This window comes from Homarus americanus, unplaced genomic scaffold, assembly GCF_018991925.1.
Source record: "Homarus americanus isolate GMGI-L3 unplaced genomic scaffold, GMGI_Hamer_2.0 scaffold49667, whole genome shotgun sequence".
In the NCBI taxonomy this organism is placed as follows: Eukaryota; Metazoa; Arthropoda; class Malacostraca; order Decapoda; family Nephropidae; genus Homarus; species Homarus americanus.
Genome location: NW_024738608.1, coordinates 2,183,152 through 2,208,232, shown reverse-complemented (window position 1 = coordinate 2,208,232; position 25,081 = coordinate 2,183,152). Strand labels below are relative to the sequence as shown.

At 36.9% G+C, this 25,081-nt stretch overlaps 1 protein-coding gene across 1 annotated transcript; it reads left to right on the top strand.

Moving 5' to 3' along the window:
- The first annotated feature begins 846 nt into the window (after positions 1–846).
- LOC121874102 (V-type proton ATPase catalytic subunit A-like) lies at positions 847–23,779 on the top strand. Its single transcript, XM_042378023.1, has 9 exons — positions 847–973; positions 9,827–9,920; positions 10,482–10,594; positions 12,558–12,788; positions 13,697–13,891; positions 18,368–18,604; positions 19,798–20,366; positions 21,177–21,441; positions 22,947–23,779. Exons 1-9 carry the CDS (start codon positions 971–973, stop codon positions 23,106–23,108), a joined length of 1,869 nt encoding a protein of 622 aa, XP_042233957.1. The 5' UTR covers positions 847–970; the 3' UTR covers positions 23,109–23,779.
- The last annotated feature ends 1,302 nt before the right edge of the window (positions 23,780–25,081 follow it).

Below are 25,081 nucleotides of genomic sequence, written 5' to 3'. Positions count from 1 at the left end.
TGACCTCGTGGTGACCTGTCTCTCTTCCTACCTACACCAACCAGCCAGCAACACCTCCTCCTCCTCTGCCTGCCTGGCGGTCCTCGCTCCCGCCGGCGAGCATGGCGACCCACAAGCTGTCCTCCTCTGAGCACCCTCACCAACCAGCACTCTCTACATCACGCTTGTAACCATGCTGCCTTCCCAGCACCAAGCTGCATTGTACATCCAATACAACATGTATACAGAGACCACATTGTGAGTTTCCTTTCTCCATCCCATCCTGAGTGTGAATCAAACAACCCATACCCCACACTACATTGCTGATTCTATTCCAATACAGTAATTCTTTTTAGGATCGAAGTGCAGTGATATTATCGATATCATGCTTATATTTCTCTGATGTATTTATATTATATTTTCTTGCTGTCATTCTACCAGATAAATTTCTTGTAAATGGGTATCTTCATCTTTGGCTGACTTAATAACTTACATTATATAGCATTTCTCTGTAAAATCCTGCATAGATAAAAAAACAATCTAATTTAAGATCAATATTATTTTAATTGAAGCCCATATATATATATATATATATATATATATATATATATATATATATATATATAAATGAACAATACATTTGAAATCAGTAATAATTTATAATCTTAAGACGAAAAGTCTCATGGTATCATTCCATCATGTGATTCAGTGACGTAAGGGTAGATTAATGACGTCAGAGTTACTTGAAATATTTTACTAAAGTAAATTTAAATACAATTATAATAAAAAGTGCACATAAAATGTTCATTAAGCATATATAAATCATATATTTATAATAAAAATACAGTAAAATAGGTCTGAGTCTTTGTATACATTGCCCTGTGGAATCGAGCTCACATCACAAGACAGCTGGTCGGCAAAATCGAAGTGAGGGAAGCTGTCATTCTGGTCCCAAGTTAAATACGGAAAAGCATCTCATACAACCCTCAAAATGGTAATGTATTTCAAAATTATTTAACAATAAGCAATACATGTGTATTTTACATAAAATTGTAAGTGATTAAAAGATTAAATACACAAATTGTAATGCGCAAGCCCAAAGTGACCGATGGGCTTACCAGATTCGGCTGCCAAGTCGGGGATTGAATGATTATTAAATCAACCAGTTGATTCACAGTAACCTTTATTAATATTCTTGTTTTTAAATCTAAATTGGAAGGTTCAGTATTAGGTATTGGTATTTTCATTAATATTTTTATAGATTTTGGCAGTGTTCAAGTAAGGATATGGGAAAGGTCCAATGTAATTCTGTTAAACTTCTAAGTGTAATTTAATAGGAAATGTGACTTGAAATAATGAGAGAGGATAATTATATAGGACTAACCCGCGAGCAAAATTGATTAAAAATAATTAATAAAAACGCCGGATTTTCAATGTTATATTATAGTAGACACTGTTGTAGTTTGTGAAAAATGTTAAAAAACTGATATTTTTAAAATAAATGCTACTTAACATTGGTGGTTATGAAGAACAGACCTAACCAAACAAACCTGCCTAACCTTACCTAACTTCCCCGGTATATTAAACAGAAAGAACTTAGTATGATATGGTGAAATTTGAGGCATTTTCTGGACGCGAGATGATACGGCCGCATCGGCGCTATGCAGCCCTGGCGGGTTAGTCCTATTTATTAACCTGAGAGAGTATGACTTATAAAGGTAGCTAGATGTGAGATTGGGTATTTTTTTACAAGTAGACAACCAACGAACTTAACACAACAGTTTAGGTTACGGTACATTATGTTGTTAGGTTAGGTTAGATTTGTTAGGTTAGTTTTGATTGTTTTTGGTTGTTGAACAATGTGTTGCTCAACAAAAAAATCCCTGGTTGTCCATGGAGCGTACAACACCAGACTGTACCATCGGTTGCCAACATCTGTGAAGCAGCTGACCTCTGTGGAGACCTTTAAAAATCAACTTAAGACCTTTATTTTTTTTAAGGCTTCTAATCCTGAAGCGAGTACAGTGATGGAGAGTTACAGGGTATAGGAAGTGTTGCAACTTCAGGATATACATTTTATACAGTACTGTACTAATGATTCAAGTTGAACTGTCACTTTTTGAGATCTTTTTGTAGTACAATACTGTTCAGTATGCCCGGATAATTCGCAGATTTTTAGTTTACGGTCCTCTATTATTCGGGGATGGCATCCTGGATGTACCCAAGAATGTCTGCAGGTAGTTTTAAAGTTGCTGGCATTTTTGCAACGGGAACTGGGAGCCATTCGTTCTAGAGACAGTAATTTCCTTTACCTGTATTGTAAAATAATAATATAATTAACGGTTTATTGAAAGAGCTTGGCAGCCAGAAGGCTGAAAATATACAGTTAAATAATTAGGGAATGGGTTTCGAATTACAAATAATATACAAAAACATTAGTGATATAAATAAGATATGTAATAACTAGATTGGGAAAAGCTCAAACTACAGGGCATTTCAACATAGTGACAGTGCAAGAAGTAGTATTTACTGGGAGTGAATACACTGGTTTATTACAAGTTATTGATAATTTTTACAATGGTTGGGACTGGGCTGTTCTTATAGCTATCAGTTCGTGCACGTATGGGCTGGATGCGGTTGTGGTGTCGAACAGCAATTCTCGGGCTAGGGATCTCAGGTGGTAGTAAGAGCTGGTGTCGAGGATGATGCAGAAGCTTCTTACCAAATTTGCAGATGAGGTAGTGGTGATGGTCAGTGAGAGTCGAAAGGGTCAGTGTGTTGAGCACTTCTTGATATAGTACTGTGTGTGTGTGTAGACACACATACACAAAACACATACAAATAAATAATTTAGGGAAAATCCTCTCACAAATGATCAGAAACAAATTTATTAAAAATGTGACGGTCTACCCTCAAGTATACTCCGTCTTTTATTAACAACAAAGCACGGAGTAGACTTGAGGATAGACTATCATATTTTTAATATATTTGTTTGATTATTTGTGAGAGGATTTTCCCATTATTATTTATTTGTACAGTATGTGTTTTGTGTGCGTGTGTCTTCACACACACACACACACACATATACAGTGGTCCCTCGGTTAACAAACGGTTTGATGAACGAAATTTTGGTTAGCAAATTACCTCCCATAAGGATCTTCAATTCGGTTAACGAACAAATCTTCGATTAACGAAATCTTTACGACAAACACGTTTTATTGTGAGCATCATCTGATCAGCTGATCGGCTAGTCCGCTAATACAGTAATCTGTTCTATGTTTAAATTCGTTTCCAGTGGAGTAAATATCAAGAAGGTTGTGTTCTTGAATATTTTTGTCATCCAAGCTCTGTCTACATAAAGTTTTTCAGCCAATATTTTTGGCTTGATATATGTAACTTTATTCATTTATTGAAACTCATTAACATGCACACTGTCCTAAGGGAAAAGCTGTACTTTACATGTAATCAAAATAATGTACAAAATGATTACTAAAATTTTTGTCTAGTGCAAACTATAGTATGTTTATATTCAAATTAATCACTATCTTATAAGAATTCCAGCAATGTAAATTATATTTTCCCAGGTCACTTCTATGACATTTTATAAGCAAAAAACAAAAACTCAATCTAAAGGACATAAATAAACAAATAAATACTTCACTAGACCTTCGGCACTAACTGTCAAACATGTCACTGTCACCTCCCCTTTCCCCTCTCTCCCTCCCTCCCAGCCAAGGTTTGGTGGTTATACAATAAGCTATAAGTTTTTATCTTATATATCACAGATTAAAGTTAGGAGAATATAATTTGCATTGCTGGAATCCTTGCAAGATGGTGAATAATTTGAATATAAATGTCATATATTTTGCAAAAGAGATAAAAATTAATCACCTGTATCACATTACTGTAGTGATTTAAGAGTTCTAGTGTATATGTACATACAGTATATATATATATATATATATATATATATATATATATATATATATATATATATATATATATATATATATATATATATATATATATATATATATACACAGTGGTGCCTTGGTTAACGAGCACAATTCGTTCCAGAAGGTTGCTCGTTAACCGAAAAATTTGGTAACCGAAACCATTGTTTCAATGGGTTTTTGGGTAATTGGTTCCAGCTCACCGAAAATTGCCTAAAGTCAACAAAAAAGGTAGTAAAGTAAACTTACTTTGAGGTGTGTATGTAGAAGGCTCCTGGATGATGATGAGGATGGGAACTAGAATGGGGGTGGAGGAGAATGGAGAAGAGAAAGCATTGGGGTGGAAGAGAAGTCAGCCCATGGCGCCATTTCACCCATAAAATTTTAGTTCACTTGGTGTAATTCAAGATTATTTTCTTTAAATCAACACTGCACTGCATTATATATTTTCAATATGTAAAATAAATTTCAAAATGACCAATAATTTGACTGGAAACACAGAAAAAAGCTTTTATGTTGAAGAGAGTCTGAAGCAAGATGTTACCTCCACTGAAAAGACACAGGGACTGACGCCTGTATGGTGTGTTGACAGGCTGTTTGGCGCACTAAAAACTAGTTTCCCTATACATAAATGATGTTAAATAATTGTTAAAATGACTAAAAATTTTAATGGAAAACCTTTAAAATTATTGAATAGTACAAACTTCTTGATATTTACTAAAATAGTAAGGAATTTAAGCCCTAGAACTGATTACTGTATTGGTGGACTAATACGACAGCTAGTGTGCAAGCGAAAACATGTTGAGGGGCGCTCGTAAGGAATTCGTTAATCAAGGGAATGCTCGTTAACCGAAGTTAAGAATCTTATGGAAGGTAATTCGTTAACCGAAATTTCGTTAATGGAGGAATCACGGTACAGTACATGTATATTGATTTAAGGGCGATTTAGGGGAATTTTAGGAGTGTTTCTGACTTTATGCGTTTTTTTGGTTTTACTCTGTACGTATGTACTTTTCTGTGGGTTGGAACCAATTACCCAATATTCCATTGAAATGGTGGATACGGTTAACGAAATTTTTAGTTAACGAATGACTCTGTGGAATGAATTGTGTTTGTTAACCGAGGGACCACTGTACTGTATATACAATACAGGTACAGTACTGTAAAAGAATAATTTTCCTAAGGGCAAACACAAAGGGAATATACATTTCTTTGTACACAAGTACAAATGTAACCCCCTCCCCGGTCAGCAACTGACAACTGTTATTCGCGGATTTTGTGATTCGCTTCCATTTTGAGAACCTAATCCCCCGCGAATTTGAAGGGCATGCTGTACAGTACAGCTCCTCCCCGACTTACGACCACCCGGACATACAACCGCTTCCGTCGTACCAAAATTTTGTCAAATTATGTATTTTCGAGTCCCAACGTCAGTGATTGCGCTGTGTACTGACAAATTTTTCGTTTGTAATTCGCTTTAAAATGGCTGGTAAGCTTAAAAGTGAGAGTTTTGTGGTGCTGAGAAGAAAAAGAGACACCCATTTTAGATTTTCTATGTAGTATTTAAGCATTTTCGACTTGCCACCATTTCAACTTATGACCTGGATTTGGGTCCCTAACCCAGTCGTAAGTCAGGAAGGAGCTGTACTGTATTTCTTTTTATGCAGTACAGTATGTACTCAGGTCCTTGACTTTTTAGTGCTATTGAATTCTTTAAAAGAATGGCCATTTTGAGAAACAGAAGACCAGCTATAAGCATTACTGGACAGCATTATTATAGAGTTTCTGGATAAATTTTTAAATCTTACTCCCTAATTCCATATATGTATGCTTAATCCAGTAGAGTATTTACATCTTTAGTCCTCCATAGTCTAAGGTAAATACAGGTTGACAACCCTTTATCCGAAATTCCGAAAACCGAAAGTTTTTTTAACAGGGATTAGCCCATCGGGGCCTGGGGGCCAAAATGTAAGTAATAATAATTATAATAATAATTATTCATAGTAAATAAAAAATTTAATACAATACACCCAAATAAAATAATAATGATAACAATAATAATAAAATATAATAATAAAATTAATAATAATAACAATAATACTGTAATAATAAAATAATAATAATTAAGAAATACAAGAATGAAAAAAAAATAAAAAGTGAAAAACACGACCTAGACCTAAGAATTATTATTATTATTATTATTATTATTATTATTATTATTATTATTATTATTATTATTATTATAGTTATTGTTATTATTATAGTTATTGTTATTATATTTTCGCCTCCCAGGCCCAAATGTGGGTCAGTGACCTGTGCCCAGGTGGGCTAATACACACACAAAAAAAACTAACCATTCTGTAAACCGAAAAATTCCGAATTCCGAAATGCCTCTGGCCCCAAGGATTTCGGATAAGGGATTGTCAACCTGTACTATATAATTTATGTTATTTATAGTCTGTATTATCTCTCGTGTGACTCCAGTGTAGAAGTTTAGATGTCATCGAACTTTGATAAAGTTACTCAACTCTTTATCTGTTTATCTCACCATGATCCTTTTTTTTTCTTCAAATATCAATTATTGATAGTCTTATTCTTGAAGTATCTCACCATAAAATTAAGATGTACAGAAAGACTTCACATCACTATATGTATTCTGAAATACAGCAGTTTGATTTTACAACATTAGTTTTTTGTTTTGTTTATTACTATACATCTTGAACAATAGTTGTACAGATAGGACCTGGGATAGTCCTCTTGAAATGCAAAAGTAAACTCGGACACCAAGAAGAGCCTCATTTAATCTTATTGTGCAGTTGTAGCTAACTAAATGTTATATCCTTTGAAGGATTCCTGTGTCAATAATCCGTCATGAAGCATAAAATAATCCCTGATAGGAGATAGAGTGATCCCTTGGTTAACGAATTACCTTCCATAAGATTCTTTACTTCGGTTAACGAAAAAATTTTGGTTAACGAATTCCTTACGAATTTTTTCCAAAATGTTTTCGCCTGCTTTTGCCTGCTCACCAGCTGGAGTATTAGTCCGCCAATACAGTAATCTGTTTTAGGGCTTAAATTCGTTACCATTTGAGTAATTATCAAGAAGGTTGTACTATTCAATAATTTTCCAAATCTTATATTAAAGTTTTTAGTCATTTTAACAATTATTTAACATAATTGAAGTACAGGGAACTAGTTTTTAGCACGCCAAACAGCCACTTGACTCACCCAAAATGGCGTCAGTGTGTGTCCCTGCTCAGTGGAGGAAGCATCTTGCTTGAAACTCTTGAACATAAACTATTTTTACATTTTTACAGTACAATTATTGGTCATTCTGAAGTTTATTTTACATATTGACAATATATAATGCAGTGCAGTGTTGATTTAAAGAAAATAATCTTGAATTTTACCAAGTGAACTAAAATTTTATGGTGAAATGGCAACATGAAACATGGGGTGACTTCTCTTCCACCCCAATGCCTTCTCTTCTCCCTTTTCCTTCACCCCCCATTCTAATTCCCATCATCATCAACCAGGAGCCTTCTACATGCATACCTCAAAGTAAGTGTACTTTACTGCATTTATTTTTAGTTTGTATGTAATTATTGGTGAGCTGAAACCAATTACCCAAAATCCCATTGAAACAATGGTTTCGGTTAATGAATGACCTTCTGGAACGAATTGTGTTCGTTAACCGAGGGACCACTGTACATGTACCTGAATTACCTGAAAGTGGAATTAACCCTGAAGCCCTGGGTTAGTGTGCTGCTGGCAGTATCCCCCTCTGTGGGGATAAATTGATAAAAAAAAATAAATAAGAGAAATGGCGGGAAAATAGGAGGACGTTCTGGAACGTCACCCGGGGTCTAGGGGTTAAGCATACCGGTATGCCCAATAGTGTTATCTTTCAATAGTTCATATTGCTTTTTTGGGTCAAACTTCAGGATAAAATCTGAAGGTCTCCAAGCTGTGAACTAGGGATCCACATTCTTGATAATTATGAATATTTCCTTATCTTAGTTTTTCCCGTATCATAAATTGCTTTGACCCTAGTCAGTGTGGGAACTGTGATAAATGATTAATCGTATATTATGTACTGAGCCTAACTGTACAGTACTATTAGCATTGGTTATGTATAGAGAGGCTCAAATCATGGATGGATTTGTTGTCTTCAGGAAAGGATTACTTGGTACATGGGAGCCATGTAAGATTATTTATTCTTCAACTGGTCTCTCTCTCTCTCTCTCTCTCTCTCTCTCTCTCTCTCTCTCTCTCTCTCTCTCTCTCTCTCTCTCTCTCTCTCTCTCTCTCTCTCTCTCTCTCTCTCTCTCTCTCTCTCTCTCTCTCTCTCTCTCTCTCTCTCTCTCTCTCTCTCTCTCTCTCTCTCTCTCTCTCTCTCTCTCTCTCTCTCTCTCTCTCTCTCTCTCTCTCTCTCTCTCTCTCTCTCTCTCTCTCTCTCTCTCTCTCTCTCTCTCTCTCTCTCTCTCTCTCTCTCTCTCTCTCTCTCTCTCTCTCTCTCTCTCTCTCTCTCTCTCTCTCTCTCTCTCTCTCTCTCTCTCTCTCTCTCTCTCTCTCTCTCTCTCTCTCTCTCTCTCTCTCTCTCTCTCTCTCTCTCTCTCTCTCTCTCTCTCTCTCTCTCTCTCTCTCTCTCTCTCTCTCTCTCTCTCTCTCTCTCTCTCTCTCTCTCTCTCTCTCTCTCTCTCTCTCTCTCTCTCTCTCTCTCTCTCTCTCTCTCTCTCTCTCTCTCTCTCTCTCTCTCTCTCTCTCTCTCTCTCTCTCTCTCTCTCTCTCTCTCTCTCTCTCTCTCTCTCTCTCTCTCTCTCTCTCTCTCTCTCTCTCTCTCTCTCTCTCTCTCTCTCTCTCTCTCTCTCTCTCTCTCTCTCTCTCTCTCTCTCTCTCTCTCTCTCTCTCTCTCTCTCTCTCTCTCTCTCTCTCTCTCTCTCTCTCTCTCTCTCTCTCTCTCTCTCTCTCTCTCTCTCTCTCTCTCTCTCTCTCTCTCTCTCTCTCTCTCTCTCTCTCTCTCTCTCTCTCTCTCTCTCTCTCTCTCTCTCTCTCTCTCTCTCTCTCTCTCTCTCTCTCTCTCTCTCTCTCTCTCTCTCTCTCTCTCTCTCTCTCTCTCTCTCTCTCTCTCTCTCTCTCTCTCTCTCTCTCTCTCTCTCTCTCTCTCTCTCTCTCTCTCTCTCTCTCTCTCTCTCTCTCTCTCTCTCTCTCTCTCTCTCTCTCTCTCTCTCTCTCTCTCTCTCTCTCTCTCTCTCTCTCTCTCTCTCTCTCTCTCTCTCTCTCTCTCTCTCTCTCTCTCTCTCTCTCTCTCTCTCTCTTCTCTCTCTCTCTCTCTCTCTCACAGAGCTGTTGGTGGAGCGAGGTCAAAATTTACAACTCGAAATAGTCGGCCGGAAACAAAATAAAAGTAGGGAATTGGTCCACCTAGGCACATTTGACAATGCATGATGCTTCCAATATCTTCCCAGGCCGTAGTACCGCCCTGTTTGATAGCTACCTTTACCTGATGACCTATTATTTACTTTCATTTATTGTATTTTTTCATTCTATTCGTTCTTTTCTCTTCAATAAGTGATTTTAGATGTATAGTATATAAGGACTTAGGATATGATATACAGTGGGATTTTAAACATTGTTCAGTAAGTACGGTTTGCACACACGGTATGTGTTTCGACTTAGGAACGTCCGTAGGAATGGAACTCGTACATAACCTGGGGACTGTCTGTACTAAGTTATACTTCAGCAAAGACCCGACGATGCTTCCTTATGAATCGATGAGTAAAACACAAAACCTGATCAGTTATCAAATGTGTGTAGACTTCATTTATTATCTTAAGTTATATTATATTTACTTTGCTTAAATCTTCTCTAAATATCTCTCATGAATTTCAGGCAGGTGCAATGGACAGGGCATCAAAACTGCCCAAATTGAAGGATTTTGAGTCTGAGAGTGCTCTTGGATTTGTGTGGGGAGTCTCTGGTCCAGGTAACAATACTGTACTGTATTCTATTCCTGTATTTTTATTTTGCAAGGTGAGGACAGCATGGGGAAGCAAGAATAGTGATGGAAAACCCATGGAACGTATCTCAAAGGATGAATATTCAGAGATTTATTTAAATAATGTTGAGACTGAATAAATGATGCTAATATTAATAGAAATTTAACAATCTGGGAAATTTTTGTAAGCTATACAACAAATTCCACGGGGGATGATTCATTACACTGTATATGTATCACTTGAGTTTTGTGACTTTGTGCCCAAAATTTAAGACAAAGGCAAACTGGCTTCATACAGGAGCATTTGAGTGAAAACTCTTTGTGTTCATATTTGTGTGTAAGAGATTTATGCTGATATTCATAATGAATGTCTCTGGATTGGAATATTTTTTCAATTTTCTAGAAATTACTGACAAAATGATATTAATGTGAAGATGTAAAAATCAAGTTATGCAATAGAAAACACAAATTTAATGAGAGTAAGATTAATTATAGCGTGGACAACAGCAACTTAAATGATTCTAATTAATCCCCATGTTGCTTTTTCAGTGGTGACAGCCAAGCAGATGAGTGGGTCTGCTATGTACGAGTTGGTGCGAGTTGGTCACCAGGAGCTTGTGGGCGAGATTATCAGACTAGAGGGAGACATGGCTACCATTCAGGTGTGTATTTAATTACAGTGTTAAAGTTTTGAATATTTTCTTTAGGAATCACTTTTAATCCTTTATTATGTGTGGGTGGTAACTATTATTATTTATTGATTCAGCTTTGTATAACTATTAAGCATTATTTTTTTTTATTGTAAGATTAGCCCACCAGGGCACAGGTCAGTACCCACATCAGGGTCTATGTTTAATCATCCTGAAACAAAATAGGTACAGTACAGTACAATAGGGTCGGGATATATTGTGAGATAGAGTCCAACAATGTTCGCTATAGAATACTAAATCACGATATATATATATATATATATATATATATATATATATATATATATATATATATATATATATATATATATATATATATATATATATATATATATATATATATATATATATATATATAGTTAGTATATATATATATATATATACAGTATACCTGTAATCAATGGGGAAAATAGGGTTAGGTTCTGGAGGCCAATAAAAGTGACTAAACTTGACTTAACAAGTTTATTTTCTTACTAACTAAAGCACCAATGAACACTAGACTTGGGAACAACAGACTGTTTCAATATCGATATCAAGGCACACCAGACTCAGCACCTGACGCGCCATCCCGGGAACGCCAGACTCGGCAGCAGACGCCACACTGCCACCCTCACTTGACAGTCCCACACCTACATAAACGAGCAAACCAAAAACATTAGTTTGGGGATTAACTCTTTACCATTAAGCTTTCCATTCTCTTCACTTCACTTTTCACGTCACTAGCAACCCATTTACACTCACCTTAGAAGTCGTAATCTGCAGCAGAATTGGCTACTTACTTGTCACTCACTCAAGAAGACTGAGCGGGCGAGCGTGAATGCGTGGGTGAGCAGCCACGGTGGCGCCTTTGGTGAGCAAATAACGCATTTGTTTGCCATGGCGGTACATTTGAAATATTTCCTGCCCAATTTGCCTCGCGAAATAAATAAATTTATCGCTATATATTGGAAAATGTCGATAATTTTGGTAGTTGCGATATATCCCGACCCTGATTAAAAGCCAAGAACAATATTGCTAAAATTTTCAATAAAAAGTGTAAAGAACAAAATGTTGCATTGGGAAGAGTAGTATTGCAAAGTGAGAATTGAGAAGAAATGGGAAATACAGTACAATGACATATTATGCTTCACTGATTTGGATCACAAATCTAAAGTTTTCTGGCTTAAGCCTTCTGTTAGATGGCTTAATAATAAAAGGTTGCCCCCTTGTGTATGAGGATGGCCGGCCCAAGGACCACCTAGGCGCGAATTTGTTTAAGGTGTAGAAGCTTTCACCAATACAACAGCCACACCCTAAGTTAACGAGTTGCAGGCCCCAGTGTCAAGGAATAGTCTGATAAGACCAGATAACTTGCTAACTGCACTTGCCAGATGGCTTGTAACATTACAGCTGGCTGTTTGGTCATTCTTTGTCCTCTGACAACCCTTGATTAATCAACATAGGATTGGTTATACCAACCAACTTATCCCCATCACACTATCAGAATAAAATTGGGGTTTTTGTGCAGCAATTTTCCTGGAACTCTGTCAGACCATTTGACATAAATCATACAAAGAGCTTTGGCTCTGCCAATTCACCACCTTGAGCTGTTAGCCAACCAGCATTAAATATAACGTGCTAAAGAGCAAATATTAAATCATACTAAATGTGAAACTAAAGGGAGAACACAATTCATACAACATTGATAATGGGGATGGAATTTAACTTTATTTCTAGGTATTACATTTCTGTGTTTATTGGACTTAAACATTGCTGAATCATTTTGGAGTTTGAGCCAGTGGCGGAAATTAGTTTTATAAGGCATTGATATACAGTATTGAAAAATATATATATATACTGTATTTAAATAATTTTTCCCTGATAAATGAAATTAGCAAATTCCCTGTAATGAATTGTCATTTACTGTCACATCCAGGTTTATGAGGATACCTCTGGTGTGACTGTTGGTGACCCAGTGCTGAAGACAGGAAAGCCTCTCTCTGTAGAGTTGGGACCTGGCATCATGGGTAACATCTATGATGGTATTCAGCGACCCCTACAGGAGATTTGTGATCTCACACAATCCATCTATATTCCCAAGGGTGTTTCTACACCTGCCCTCTCTCGTTCTAAGATGTGGGACTTCCAGCCAGAGCGTGGTGTCAAGGTATGAGCATGAATAAATAATTCCCCATTTTGTCATGAAGACCATAACTAGGAAATTTAAAAAGGCCTTTGCAGTATGCAGAAAAAGCATGCAGTATGTAAGAGTGCTTATTTAAACTCACTTGTAGGAAAGAGAAGCTTGTGAAGTGTAGATTTGTCAAATATGAAGCTTTTGAGAAAAGTAACTTGTGTAGTATTATGAGTATCAAGAAACTTTTTAGGTTAAAAATTGTAAGATTGGAAAGATGTGTGAAGATATCATGAGTAAAATGAATGCATGAAAATGTATAAAGATATGTACAGAAATCCTCATACTTGACTTTCATCCTGTGTTTGTTAATGATTAACAATTGTATTATCTTATTTACATAATGTAAATAAGATAATACAATTGTAAATTACATTGACTCTTGCAACATTATACCTTATGTATTTATGTAATGTCTTTCCTTGAAACATTTCCTGGTAATCTCAGGCACCATGTATGAGGAAAATGGGAAGTTTTATCAATAAGGTTGCAAAGTGAATAACAGGGAACTTGTGCCATATTTTTGTGGAAAGAAATTGTTTTTACCACAAGAACGTTCATGCTCTTTGTCTCCATGTAAAATTTTAGTTTAATTTTGGGAGTATGAAGTGATCATCCTTATACTGTACCTATAGTTTATATTACGTATTTCACAAGATTTGTAATTTTTATACCATAGGGTGTTGACTGTGCTTGGCAATAAATTGCATCATGATCAATCCTATAATTTTCAACTTTTATCATCTTTGGAATTTAGTGAGGGCATACACATTTGTCACCCAGTTTACTTTCTTTACTAAGTTCTGGGGTTTGATTCCACTCACCATTACATAAATAGTAATAGTTCTTAATTTAACTTAAATTTTGATATTATTCTACAGGTTGGAAGTCACATCACTGGAGGAGACATCTTTGGTATGGTGCATGAAAATTCAATTATTGACCACAAAGTTGTACTGCCCCCGAAAGCTCGTGGGACAGTGACCTACCTTGCTGCTCCTGGTAACTACACTGTGGATGAGACTGTGCTGGAGGTAGAGTTTGACGGGGAGAAGCACAAATACTCCATGATGCAGGTAACAGTGTCTTGTACTAGTCTATTTAACTAATTTTATTAATTAAATTGCCAGGTACATTACTAGCAAACCTATATCTTGCAGTTGTAGATTTGAAAAAATAATGAAAAATGGATTGCTGGACCTACATTTTGAGCTCTACACTAATGTAAAACATGCTTCAGTTATCAGACTTGTGGGCATAATCACTGTGCTACCTTGTAACCTCTCTTCAGTGTAGGCCACTATTGGGTGATGTAGGCTAAATTTTACTTCCAGCTATAGTTCTGCAATGATGCAGCATGGTACACTAATTAGATTTCATGTGATTGATCAGCTAATGACCACCCGGACATATGACGTAGGCTAAATTTTACTTCCAGCTATAGTTCTGCAATGATGCAGCATGGTACACTCATTAGATTTCATGTGATTGATCAGCTAATGACCACCCGGACATACGACCACCCCAGTTGTACCCAAAAAAAATTTTAATTACGTATTTTCGAGTCCCGACATTAGTGATCGCGCTGTGTACTGAAATTTTTTTCGTTTGTATTTCCCTTTAAAATGGTATATCACAAATGGAATGGCTTCCTGTGAATTGTGTTTTTTGCACTGAGGCTCATCTAAATTAAGGTAATGCCCCCTGTATATTTTTATTTCTCACTTTGTATGTAGGTCTCTCGTCATTTTTGTCGGTTTTAAATTGGATTGCTCTTTTTTTTTAATTTTATCGAAGGTAAATTTTCGTATAATGTTATGATTTTATTGTGTATCACCTGTATTTTAAAACTTTTTCAAAACTTTTTGTTTACTAGGCTCTGATGATGGAAAATGATTTTTTCGATATGTTAGTGATTAAAAGAAACCCAACTTAGTCAAGATGCTTGTGTTTTCCCTGGTTCTCCTCTTCGTTGTGAAACTACGCTTTCCACGTAACTAGTCCATTGCTGAAGTTATATATATATATATATATATATATATATATATATATATATATATATATATATATATATTATATATATATTATATATTATATATATATATATATTATATATATATTATATATATATTATATATATATATATATTATATATATATTATATATTATATATATATTATATATATATTATATTATATATATATTATATATATATTATATTATATATATATTATATATATATTATATTATATATATATTATATATATATTATATTATATATATATTATATATATACACGGCGACCCCGTCAGACAAAATTTTTTTCAAATGACGCGCGCATTTTCTATACCGAAACGTTTCCGTCCCGGGCGAAAGGGAGGGGTGGCTTGGGTCGCCTCGTGGCTACACTCACTCAGTGGAGCGCTTTGTTTGTGTTTGGCTATCGTATCCTATACTGATCGCGCTGTGAACTTTCGTTATTATTGTATTTAATTGACTTTATAATGACTGGAAAGCGTAAAAGTGAGAGTGCTGGTGGTGCTCCAAGGAAAAGGAGACAGGCAATTACTTTTGAGATGAAACTGAAGATAATAACACAGTATGAGAATGGAAAAACATTAGCAACGATCTCACGCGACCTAGGTTTCTCACACTCGACTATATCCACTATTCTGAAGGACAAGGAACGTATTCGTGAAGTAGTGAAAGGAACAACACCTATAAAGGGAACTATAATATCAAAGAAAAGACAAGGTCCTATCCACGATATGGAAAAATTATTGGTGATATGGATAGAAGACCAGATGCAGAAGCGTGTACCCTTAAGTGTTCTAACCATACAGGCTAAAGCAAGAAGCCTGTTCCAAAGCCTGAAGGAGCAGGCAGGAGATGAATGTGATCAAACCTTTACAGGAAGTCAAGGGTGGTTTGATAGATTTAAAAAACGCTACAGTCTACACAGTGTTAAGGTGAGTGGAGAGGCAGCTAGTGCCGATGTTGGTGCTGCCGAAGCTTTTAAGGAGGAGTTAGATGATGTGATTGTGGAAGGGAATTATTTGCCAGAGCAAATATTCAATGTGGATGAGACTGGATTATTGTGGAAACGCATGCCTGACCGGACATACATCCACAAAGAGGCAAAAAAAATGCCCGGATTCAAGGCATTCAAGGACAGAATTACACTTCTGTTGGGGGGGAATGTTGCTGGTTTCAAGCTAAAGCCCTTCATGATCTATCATTCAGAGAACCCCAGGGCTTTTAAACATGTCAGCAAGCACACACTGCCAGTGTTTTATCGCAGTAACAAGAAAGCCTGGATGACCCTAGTACTATTTGAGGATTGGTTCATGACTTGTTTCATTCCACGAGCCAAGGAGTATTGTCTGCAACAAAGGATTCCATTCAAGATTTTACTGATTTTGGATAATGCTCCGGGACACCCACCACACCTGGACGACATGCACCCTGATGTTAAGGTAGTGTACATGCCACCTAACACTACCTCTATCATCCAACCCATGGATCAAGGTGCTATTTCTGCCTTTAAAGCGTATTATTTACGCACGACCTTCGCTCAGGCTGTTGCTGCTACTGAAGGTGAGAAAACGCTCAGACAGTTTTGGAAGGAGTACAACATTTTGTCATGTATAAAGAACATTAGTGCAGCATGGGATCAGGTTACAAAACATTGCATGAATGGAATATGGAAGAAAATCCTGAAAAGATATGTGAACAGTTTCAAAGGATTTAATGAAAGTGAAGTTATTTTGGATATTAGTAACAAGATAGTGGAGTTAGGTAAACAGCTGGAGTTAGAAATTGATACTGAAGATGTTGGACAGTTGGTTGAAAGTGTAGCAGAAGAGCTCAGTAACGAGGATCTTATTGAACTAGATGCACAGAAAGTTGCAGAGGAAGAAGAGAGACAAAATGTAGAAGAAGAGCCTGCACCCCCCAAAAAGTTTTCAGTGAAACATATGGCAGAGGCATTTGCTACAATTAATAAAGCAATGCAAATGTTTGATGACATGGATCAAAATTATGAGCGTTATGCCAAAGTTGACAGAATGATCCAAGATTCACTTGCTTGCTACAGAGAAATTTATAATGAAAAGAAAAAGCAAACTGTGCAGTCTAAATTGGACACCTATTTCAAGAAGTCCCCCAGTACTGGCTCCTCACGCCCCACCAGTGCTGCCTCTTCACTCCCTCAAGATGATCCAATACCTTCAACCAGCAAGTTACCACAGCACATAAACCTGTCTGAAGAAAGCAACATTGATGACCCACCCAGCCCTGTCTCCTCTTCTGCTTCTTCCAATTAATATAGTCTCCATGTATCCTGTAAATAGAAAATTATGGGGGCCCTGTGTGCATTCAGCTGACTACATTTAAGGTAAGTGCTCAGTCACACTGTATCCATTCCTCATTATTTATTACTTTTACTGTACTGTATCCATTCCTCATTATTTTTTACGTTTAGTGTACTGTATTTCATTGTAGATTTTTAAAAAAAAATTGAAAAAAAAAAAAATTTTGAATTTTTTTTTTTTTTTTTTTTTTTTTTATCTATATCGGACTTACGACCATATCGGACTTACGACCTGGATTTGGGTCCCTAACCCCGTCGTAAGTCGGGGTCTAGGTGTATATAACTTCAGTAATGGACTTGTTACGTGGAAAGGGCTTTTATTTCAATAATAACTGTGCTCAATGGAGTATGCTTCTGATTTTTTCTTCAATCCATATACTTAAATCTCCATTTCTTCCATAACTCCACTTCTGCTTTGGTAAACTTTATTTGCTCTTAATGCAGTTGTAGACTGAGCACTTTCTTTAATTTTTTTTTCGATTTTTTTTCTATTCTTACTGATAGTTTTCAATGTTACTTCTGCTATCACCAATGCACGTGAAATATCCACAGACCTCTCACCTTTTTCATATCGTTTTAACACATCTAGTTTCTCGCCTAAGTTTATACATCTTCCTTTATCTTTTGAACCAGCACTACCATCTCTTGCTCATGGTGAATAGGGACACAAAAATGCCGTAAGAGGCCTGAGAAAGGTTTTCTCCTGTTCAAATGCGTGAAAACAAAAGGCCCAACCAAGCTGTGACTGTTTATATACTAGTGATGCTGGCATCACCACTCACAAGCCCAGTAGCCTCCGTGTTCGAGGCGTGTTTTTTTTATTTGGATAATACATATTGGGATTTAGTTATTATTTATATGAACATTTAATTTAATTTCATTTTTTATTCTATTTTCATATTAAATACGAATAAAATAATGGTGTAAATTGAATTGGGTCCTATATTAACCAGGGTTTTAAATATGAATCGTCGTTAGTGAAACCGTCGTTATCAGAGGCTTTCCTGTATAGAGAAGATACAATAATTAGTAGGGAGTTGTATTTGTGCAAAGAAAACTATTGTATTGAACCACCTCAACTCCAAATTTGCTTGTTATTTTGAGAAGTCATTGCACCAAACATTCCAACAATTATCACTACCATAGTTTAAACTTACTGTCTTCCATGTGGTGTTTGCAGGTGTGGCCCGTGCGTCAGCCGAGACCAGTCAGTGAGAAGCTGCATGCAAATCATCCCTTATTAACAGGCCAGCGTGTATTGGATGCTCTCTTCCCCTGTGTCTTAGGAGGAACAACAGCCATCCCAGGTGCTTTTGGCTGTGGCAAGACTTGCATTTCCCAGGCTTTGTCAAAATACTCCAACTCAAATGTCATTATTTATGTTGGATGCGGAGAACGAGGAAATGAGATGGCTGAGGTGAGTGTACTGTATTTTTTTATATACATAAGTCAGATACTCTTATTGATATCATGCTCTGCTTTTATGTCATGAAGGACTCTGACAGTATCTGATGATTCAACTTGGTTGAATATATTAAGAGGCTTTGTAAGGTAATGTGGATGTTAAGATATAAACAAATATATGTGGATGTTTCCACATCTGCTTTTCAATGCTCTCCCTGCTATTTCTGTCCTTCATACTGAATTTTATACTGTAATTAAACCCATAAAAAAGTAATGTCATGTAAATATAATATATTGAAAGGTACATGAATTTATCTATGTTCATATCAAACAGAAAAGTAATTTTGGTTGTGAAATTGGTTCATTTAAGTCGGGGTTGAAAAAAAACATGTCATTTATGACAAGACACTGATTTAAATCATATGATAATGAAATGACAAGTGTACATAAATTACATACATGTTAGAAACCATAAAAATACCTTTGAATCAAAGCTCTGTTTGAGGTTAAGTTCTCATGCAGCATTGTATTTATGTCAGGTACAGAAAATAAAACTAGAATACCCATGCTACTGCACTTGAATTTGCTTTAATAAGATAAAAATTTACATGTTGGGAGGAATTCCTCTGTTTTGAAGTCTGCTCTTAGTGATAATTGAAACCGAGAGTCGGTATTGCTATTCTCCAGATAATTTGATAAAATGGGAAACAATCAAATCACTTAACTGCCAAATTTATCCTAGTTCAAAATAATTTCTTATTAATTTTCGAGTCACAGTTGCTATTTTTAGTTATTGATTTGTTATTATGAAGGCTGAAGAGCAGTAAGAAAAGTATGTACGCAATGTGGAAATTTTTTTTTTTGACAACATTTATGACACTTCAACGTGTCAAAAATTGCAAGAGGAATCCATATGTATTCTTAAATCTTTCAGGTGTCCCATGAAAAATGAAGAAATGTAGAAAAAGGGAACTTTTGGTCAACTTGGAACATCCTATACTGTAATAGTTTATTTTTGTTCAGTTTGCTGACCATTCCTTTGCTCCAATTTATCTATAATCAAGTCTGGTATTATTTATTTTGACAAAGAATTTGGTTGGATTAGATAAGTTAGTCCCATTAATGTTTGTCCATGGGATAAAAAAAACAACAACATTTTGTAGTTCAGGTTGATGAATGACCTTAATGGAATATTTACTCAAACAGGTATTGAGAGATTTCCCCGACTTGGAATTGGAGTTGAATGGCAAGAAAGACTCTATCATGAAGCGCACATCTCTTGTTGCCAATACATCAAACATGCCTGTAGCTGCTCGAGAAGCTTCCATTTACACAGGCATTACACTCTCTGAATACTTCCGTGACATGGGTTTCCAAGTCTCCATGATGGCTGACTCTACTTCTCGTTGGGCTGAGGCTCTTCGAGAAATCTCTGGTCGATTGGCTGAGATGCCTGCCGATTCAGGCTACCCTGCATATTTAGGTGCTCGTCTGGCCTCCTTCTACGAACGTGCTGGTCGTGTTAAGTGCTTGGGCAATCCTGAACGTGAGGGTTCAGTGACCATTGTGGGGGCTGTCTCTCCTCCTGGTGGTGACTTCTCAGATCCTGTTACTTCTGCCACTCTGGGTATCGTGCAGGTGTTCTGGGGTCTCGACAAAAAGCTGGCTCAGCGTAAGCACTTCCCCTCAGTCAATTGGCTTCAGTCATACTCCAAGTACATGCGAGCTCTTGAGGAGTATTATGATGCACACTATCCAGAATTTATTTCATACAGGTTTGTGAATTTTAATTTACTGTCAGTGAATATACCTGTTACAATATGATATTGTGAATAGATATCTTAGTACAGTTAACCCTCACTTTACGCGGTCCCACATTCCGCGTTTCGACGTTTACGCGGTGCCCTGCCGGAACCCAGGATGCTCACATTCCGCGGTGCGTGTACCCCTTTATGCGGAGAGCGGCTGGCGAGCCGCGCCATTTTTGGATCCAAACCTCCCGCCATGTTGTGTAAGCGGCGCGAACATGGTGCGCACAAGGTCGCCCAGTCATCAAAACATTACCAGTTCTTCACCCGCCACCCACCACAGCCGGCCCAAGTCAGTGATAGTGATAATTATGGTGAGGATATGGACTTATATGGACTTTGGGGAGTTTGACAAAGAGGCCCTGCAAGCCTCTGTGGTGGATAGTGATACAATTGATACAAGTGACACAGGTGAGGGCCAATAATCTGCCCTCTGCCTCGGAACCAACCGCCCATCCCCGTGTGCCCAGCCATTTTTTCTACTAATGTAAGTGTTAAAAAACCTAATATTATTGATATTTCTCTTAATTATTAATTGTGTGTGCATGCCATCATAAAGTTAAGATAATATTTTTACTACAACATAGTTGTGTGTCGTCAAAAAGTGGAGTTTGGGGATCGGCCCGGACTCCATTTCAATTAATCCCATATGTTATGTTATTCACTTTACGCGGGACCCTCCGGGTTACATTAACCGCGTAAAGTGAGGGTTAACTGTACAGTATTTCATTCCATTATTGTATTGAATGTTCAGTTTACCTGTTATTTATTTTTAAGGACCAAAGTAAGGGAGATCCTTCAGGAGGAAGATGACCTGGCTGAGATTGTGCAGCTTGTTGGTAAGGCTTCCCTCTCTGATGCTGACAAGATCACACTTGAGGTGGCCAGAATTATCAAGGATGACTTCCTCCAGCAGAATTCTTACACCCCGTATGATCGTTTCTGTCCATTCTACAAGACTGTTGGAATGATGAGGAATGTCATTGCCTTCTATGATATGTCGCGACAAATTGTAAACCGCACAGCTCAAAGTGACAATAAGGTTGGTAATGTTTTTGTGTTCTGTCAAAGAAAAATTGGTGGGGTATTAAATGTTGAAGTTTTTTTTTCCAGGTAGGTATAAGTTTATTTTTCATTTCTGCACCCTAACTTTTGTTTAAGAGATTCAACAGAACTTGATATGTGTATAACCCTTAGATCAAGGAAGAAGCCTGACAGTTCTCGGCCTATTAAGTTGAATTAACTCCCCATTGGCAATTTTCTCTTTAGTAGCACAGTTAAATCCTGCTCAATATATTTTGATAAACTTGATAGTACTTTTGTTTATTTTTAAGGTCAAGGAGAGAGTTATCAGTTTAGCATCCAGTTGGGCTATGGTGCCCTATTTGCAGTGCTCCTATTATGCTACTTATACAGTAACCCTTGCACTTACGGACCTCTCAGAACTGGATTTCAGTTGGTCCAGATGACATTCGGATGTGGCAAATTCCTATCCTGTCTCTCTCTCTTATTCTGTATGCCGTGTTTATTCCCCTGCTGCTAAAATGGACCCAGTCTGCATCTCCCACCACTAGTCATAGCGCACGTCCCTCCTCAGTCTCGGTGTGTACACACCATCTTGCTACCTCTCGATTGCGCCCTTGTGTTGTTCCTCATGCCTTAAACTGTTTTTGTGCCTTGTAACTGTTGTGTAGTGATGGCACCCAAAAGGAAGTGCATGCAGCTTACTGTAGCTCAGAAGCTGGACTTGTTACAGAAGTTAGAAAGTCTGTAACGAGATGCTGTAGTGAATATGGTGTCGCTAAGCAAAGGGTGTCTGATATACAAAAAGCTAAGGGTTTCCTGCAGTCATTTGCAATGAAATATAGTCCTGATTTTTCGACCTCTAAGACGACTGTTGGAGATCGCAAGGTGTATTAAAATGAGGCAAGTTTAAACTAATGTGTATTCATATACAGTAATAACAACAATACTCTCTATAGAGAAATACACTAATACTGTACTGTATAATCATAATTATTGTTGTTGTTATTAATGTATTATCATGACTGTATTATTTAATACCATTATTATTACCCATGTAAATAAAGTTCATGTACAATATTATGATTATCGTTAACGCACCTTCATCCCCCGGTTCATCCAAACATTTGCCACATCTGGACACCCTCTCCCCCCCCTAATTGTCCAGAAGTGTGAGGGTTTACTGTATGTCCAAGAAAGCTGAATATTGATGAAATTATATACTGTATAGATATGTGGCATCAAAGAATAATGGCTAGTAAACATTGTATCATAACAAAAGATGCCATAACCTTGTCTTACAGGAATTTTATATTTTGCTTAATGCCATTGGTAGAAAATTATCATATGTGCAGAATGTGAAAGATTAAAAATTGGATTGTCTTATTATAGATAAAAAAGTTAACTAGCTCTGACAATAGACTTGTAAAGAATTTGTTGATTACTGAAGGAGATTTATATATTAAGGTACATTACAGTACGGTATATGCAAACTTTATAATGCAAAATATTCTCTACCCACAGGTTACATGGCAGATCATTCGAGACTCAATGGGCCAGATTTTGTATGAGCTGTCTTCCATGAAGTTCAAGGATACATTTAAAGAGGGAGAACTCAAAGTTAAGAAAGACTTTGATGAAATTTATGAGAACATCCAACAAGCCTTTAGGAACCTTGAAGATTAAAGGGGGAAATAAGCTAAATACTGTAGTGCATTTTTCTTTTACCAATTTTACTGATAGCTTACTTACCCAGTGATGTGTACCTTACATTCTGTTGTATAGCTCAAAAGTCATTTTGTCATTGATAAGATATACAGTATACCTGTACTCATTAACAAACATAGTTTACTATTAAGTAAGGTGCACCTCATTTTTGGGTAGATGTAAAGTTAGCAGGAGAAAGATGTCCTATGGAAGCATTATCTTTGGCCATTCCACTGCCTCAGTATTTTGTTGTGGCAGTAAAGTGTTGTGCTCGCCCTTTTGTGGATCATGTGGGCCTTGTGTAAATTTTACTTAAAAATAGTATTTATAATGTAGGGAGAGTAAATTTTTCTGTACAGTTATACAATGATATTGTTGTTAATATAAGTTACTTGTGTATAAAATCTTTCTCTTAATTTTTTAGCTAAGAAAGCGAGTATGTGACTTATATTGGGACTGGATGTTTGTTGTTAATTTCACAACTGTTGTTTAGTGGCCTAGATTATGTAGGTTTAGTTGGTGCCAGAGGAGATACACATCATGGAATGTATTGTCTGTGCACAATGAATAATTGCCAGTAAATTAGACATTCCAGACTCAACATTTGTGTATATTTGTGAAGTATATTACGAGTAAACAGATGGAAGGGATATAATGATGGGTTTTACTTAACATGCCATAATATTGCAAGTGATTGGTAGACAGGAATAAATTACTTCTTTTTAAGCCTTACCAAAATACTGTATATAATAGCTTTTCGTGTAGCCTGCCCTTAAATTTCGCAGTGTTTGGGTTTAAAAATGCTCGCGAATTTCCAAATTGGTGAATATCATTTGCCGACCGGTGGGCAGTTTTTGTACGTAAAATTTTTTTGAATTTTGTGGTATCACCAGAACCGTCAGCACTAGCACCACCTTCCTGTAGTTTTATCACAGATAAACTTCTGGCTGAGGGATGTGGCAGTGGTTAAAGTTCTCAATCCAGATGTTAAGGGCTTTCTCCATCTTCACCATAGCTCTATCCCTCACATTATGCATCTCCCTCTCTTCTTCTTGTAGCAGACTCGTGGCCACCTGCAGCAAAACTCTGGCCACTTGTAAGTTTGTCCAGCAGTTGTATCCTCTCCATGAGGGTCATGACCTTTTCTCTCTTCACTTGTTTGGGCACCTTCCCGCAGCTGGATGAAGATGGTTGAGGGCATATGGGAGCCATCACAAGCATGAGGAGCACAGTTGTTAAGAGAGCGGAGTAGCACAAGAAGGACATGTGTTTATCCCTGACTGCGGAGGATTGCGCTAATGGCTTAGCTGCCTGGGACAACACACACACTTTGTGGGATGCCACAAAACTCGCACATTCCCTGTCCCTGCCGCCAACTTTAAAAGTACCCCCAGACATTCTTGGATACCGGCACATCCAGAATATCATCAGCAAATAATTGAAGGCCGCGAATTAAAAACCCGCAAATTGTAAGGGCATGCTGTATATGGTAAAACCTTGATACACAGGACTAATTTGATGTTAAACTGCACCTTAACAACTAAGGCTTTTAAGTGCAGAACAAGTTTAGTAAAACACTATTACATCTACGTACAATAAAAAAATATGAAACATTTCTTGGTTGAAAATCAGATTGGTTGTCATCAACTTTTTTCACCGAGATAATTGTTTTGTACTATATGTAAACCACAGAATTTTTTTTATGAAGTAAAAACTGTATACTGTACAGTAGTATAAAGATAAAAAATAAGAGTGTAGGAGTATATTGTGTGTGGGAGATGGGGGGGTGATCTGGGAGGATAGTAGTGCAGGTGGGTGACGCCTTACCCCAGGATCCCATTAACATGTCTTTATGCAATTTCACCGTTATTCTCATATCATTTAGGTTCAATTGGTGCCAGGTTTATAAAATATAAAAATAATGAATTTTGCCAGAAACCCCCCTCCCCCAC

Excerpts from the sequence above, each read along its gene's own strand:
- LOC121874102 (XM_042378023.1), top strand. Across the intron at positions 9,921-10,481 it reads GTGGGGAGTCTCTGGTCCAG|TGGTGACAGCCAAGCAGATG; the intron begins GTAACAATACTG and ends TTGCTTTTTCAG. Across the intron at positions 20,367-21,176 it reads CCAGAATTTATTTCATACAG|GACCAAAGTAAGGGAGATCC; the intron begins GTTTGTGAATTT and ends TTTATTTTTAAG.